Raw genomic sequence first — 2,509 nt, 5'->3', positions numbered from 1 at the left:
GGGCTGCTCTGGGAGTTCTGAGGCCTAAGCTCTTTAGTGGGGCAGACAAGCCCCACTTCCTCCTGCGGGATGGCTGGTGGCTTTGAACCACCGACCTTCAGTGAGAAGCCCAATGGCTAACCCACTGGGCTGCTAGGCCTCCTGAGGCATTGGGCTACAGTGTCCTAGAATGGGCAAGCCCCGTGGCCTCCCAGGTCTGGTGAGCTCGATCAGAGGAGGGGGCCATTGAAAACCGGGGCACGCAGGCCGCTGGCAGGCAGGGGCACCATGACCAGACTCTGTGGGGGGCAGACCTCCCTCACTTGTCCCATGTCGACGTGGGGTGATGGCAGTCCTCAGAGGGCCCCAGAGGCCTCCCTGCCTGGTGGTGACAGTGCAAAGTGCATGACTGTGAGCCCGCGGCTGCCCAGGGCCTGCTGTCTGCCTGTCACCTAGCAGGGGCCTGGCCGCCACGTACCAAGTTTTTATGCAAAAAGTGTGTGTCACAGTTTTTTGTTTTATTTATTTTTTCAAGCCTCCTGCCACCCTCGGGGGTTAGTCCCCTCTGCGGCCTGTGTGCAGTGTTGTCTGTGTGCGCCAGGCTGCGTGGGAGTGCGCTATCTGAGAATGAGACAGCGCAGGCTTTGAGAGGTCACTTCTGCCCCCCCCCTTAACCAAATGCATGGCTGTAGCGTGTCAAGAGATGACGTCATGCCAGTCGCCTGTGACACTTGATGAACGCAGTGTGACTGCCAACCACACTGAAAGACAGAGGGACGTGGGACCACTTGACAGTTAGCTTGGACCAGTGGTCAGCACCCACGTAGGCCACGTCGTGAGGGGCGAGTGTGGGGTCCTGGCAGCTGGCTGTGTGTGGTTTACACCCAGAAGGTGGCCGCTTTTCCCAGGGACCCAGCTTGCCTCCACGGGGGCTGCTCCAGGGGAGAAGGTGTCTCGTGGGGGCCAGCCCCCTTGTGACAGTCTCACAAGACCCCCAGGAGCCACGTGCTTCTCTGTGCCACCAGCTGACTGTCCCTCTCTGAGTCAGCTTGCCCTGGCCACCCAGCTCTGACTTGGGAAGAAGCAGCAGCGAGGACAGGCAGTCACCCAGCCTCACTGGACCTCTGGGTCTGGCAGTTTGGTTCCTGCCTGTTACCTGAGACCCCACCCTTCTCTGTCCCCAGTGACCGCTCTCATCTGGTTCTTGGCTCCATTCTGTGGTCCTGTGGCAGTGGGTGGGCGACACTCACCCCCAGTGGCATAGTGCATTAGGCATCTAGTTGCTAACCACAAGGTCTGTGGTTCAAAGCCACCAGCTGCTCCGTGGGGCGAAGAGGAGGCGGTCTGCTTCTGTAGAGACTTACCTCCCCCGCAACCTCTGTGGGGCACTTCCAGTCTGCCCTGGGGACCCACTCGAGGGCACTGGGTTTGGATTTGGGTTCTGACAGCAAGGGGCCCTGGTGGCTGAGCGCCGAAGCACTTGCACCAGAGGTCAGCAGTGTGAACCTACCCCATAGCTTGAGGGAGAGACAACTTAGCCACCTGCTCCCCTAAAGGTGAAGGAAACCCTATGGGGTGGGTGAGTCACTGCTGTCACGTGGAATGTGGGGCCCTTGCTCAGGTGTGGGCACTTCTTACGTGGTGGTTTCTGTGTGGAACAAGGTGGGTCCCCTGTCAGGTGTGGGGACTTGCATCATGGCATCCCTCTCTGTTTGCCGGCCCTCGGAGACCCCGTGGGGGGTGTCTCTGTTGTAAGTCAGCTTCCCACTCGAGCATTGAGCTCTCGTTGGTGAGGGACCCTTTTCTTGACTATTCAACACGTTCTGGGCCTGCCTCGAGCTGCCCAGCAAGGCGCCATGTCTGTTGTGGGATTTGAGTGGCCATACAACTCAACGTCCTTCACATTGGGTGTCCTGCTCTGACGCGGAGTCCTGCGGTCGTGGTGGGCAGCAGGGGGCTGCTAGGGCGCCAGGGCTGCGCAACCGGTCGTCGACGTTCCAGGGCTTTGATGTTTGTGGGGAAGTGGAATTAAGTACAGGACAATGACCATTTTTCTCGAACGGTTCGAAGCCTCCCCCTATGCTGGGTAGCAGGGTTGCTGGATAATGGAGTGCCCATTGCTGTTTTCTGAACCATTGCTGCCACCCGCTGCTGCTGCTGCTGCTGGTCAGCTGGGCCTCATGGGGACCTTGGGGGCTGCAGAGTTGACCTGCCTCACGCGGCTCCCAAGGCTGTGGGCCGTCAGAAGCAGACCTCTGTTCTTTTCTTTGGAAGCACCCCTGGCAGTTGGGACTGTTAACCTTGGCCAGCTGTCAGCCTCTAGGGAGTCTTGCCCCTTCCTCTGTAGGGCGGCCGGCCACCTGTATCTCCTGGGGCCAGCCGAGAGAGGGCAGGTCGGGCCGGCGCTGCAGAAATGAACTCTCTCTGCTTGTGTCCCTTCTGTCCTGCAGGGGAGAGTCCATCCTAAGGCAGAGCCCGTCGAATCAGTGCCTCTCAGAAAGGGGACCTAGAGCCGTGTGTCCAGCGCCTG

The 2,509-nt window shown here is 59.8% G+C and overlaps 1 protein-coding gene across 1 annotated transcript in view; it reads left to right on the top strand.

The window, feature by feature from the left end:
• Positions 1-2,476, top strand: part of ZNF516 (zinc finger protein 516) — a 59,226-nt gene extending 56,750 nt beyond the window's left edge. Inside the window, exon 6 of the mRNA XM_045296141.1 lies at positions 2,430-2,476. Within this exon, the coding sequence (XP_045152076.1) occupies positions 2,430-2,446 (17 nt within the window). The 3' untranslated portion in view covers positions 2,447-2,476. The remainder of the gene's footprint in view (positions 1-2,429) is intronic.
• The last annotated feature ends 33 nt before the right edge of the window (positions 2,477-2,509 follow it).

The sequence above is a fragment of the Echinops telfairi genome, unplaced genomic scaffold (assembly GCF_000313985.2).
Source record: "Echinops telfairi isolate 266 unplaced genomic scaffold, ASM31398v2 ScPeMD7_7400;HRSCAF=8409, whole genome shotgun sequence".
NCBI lineage: Eukaryota > Metazoa > Chordata > Mammalia > Afrosoricida > Tenrecidae > Echinops > Echinops telfairi.
Note: the sequence above shows the minus strand (reverse complement) of the source record. Positions and strands in the feature narration are given on the sequence as shown.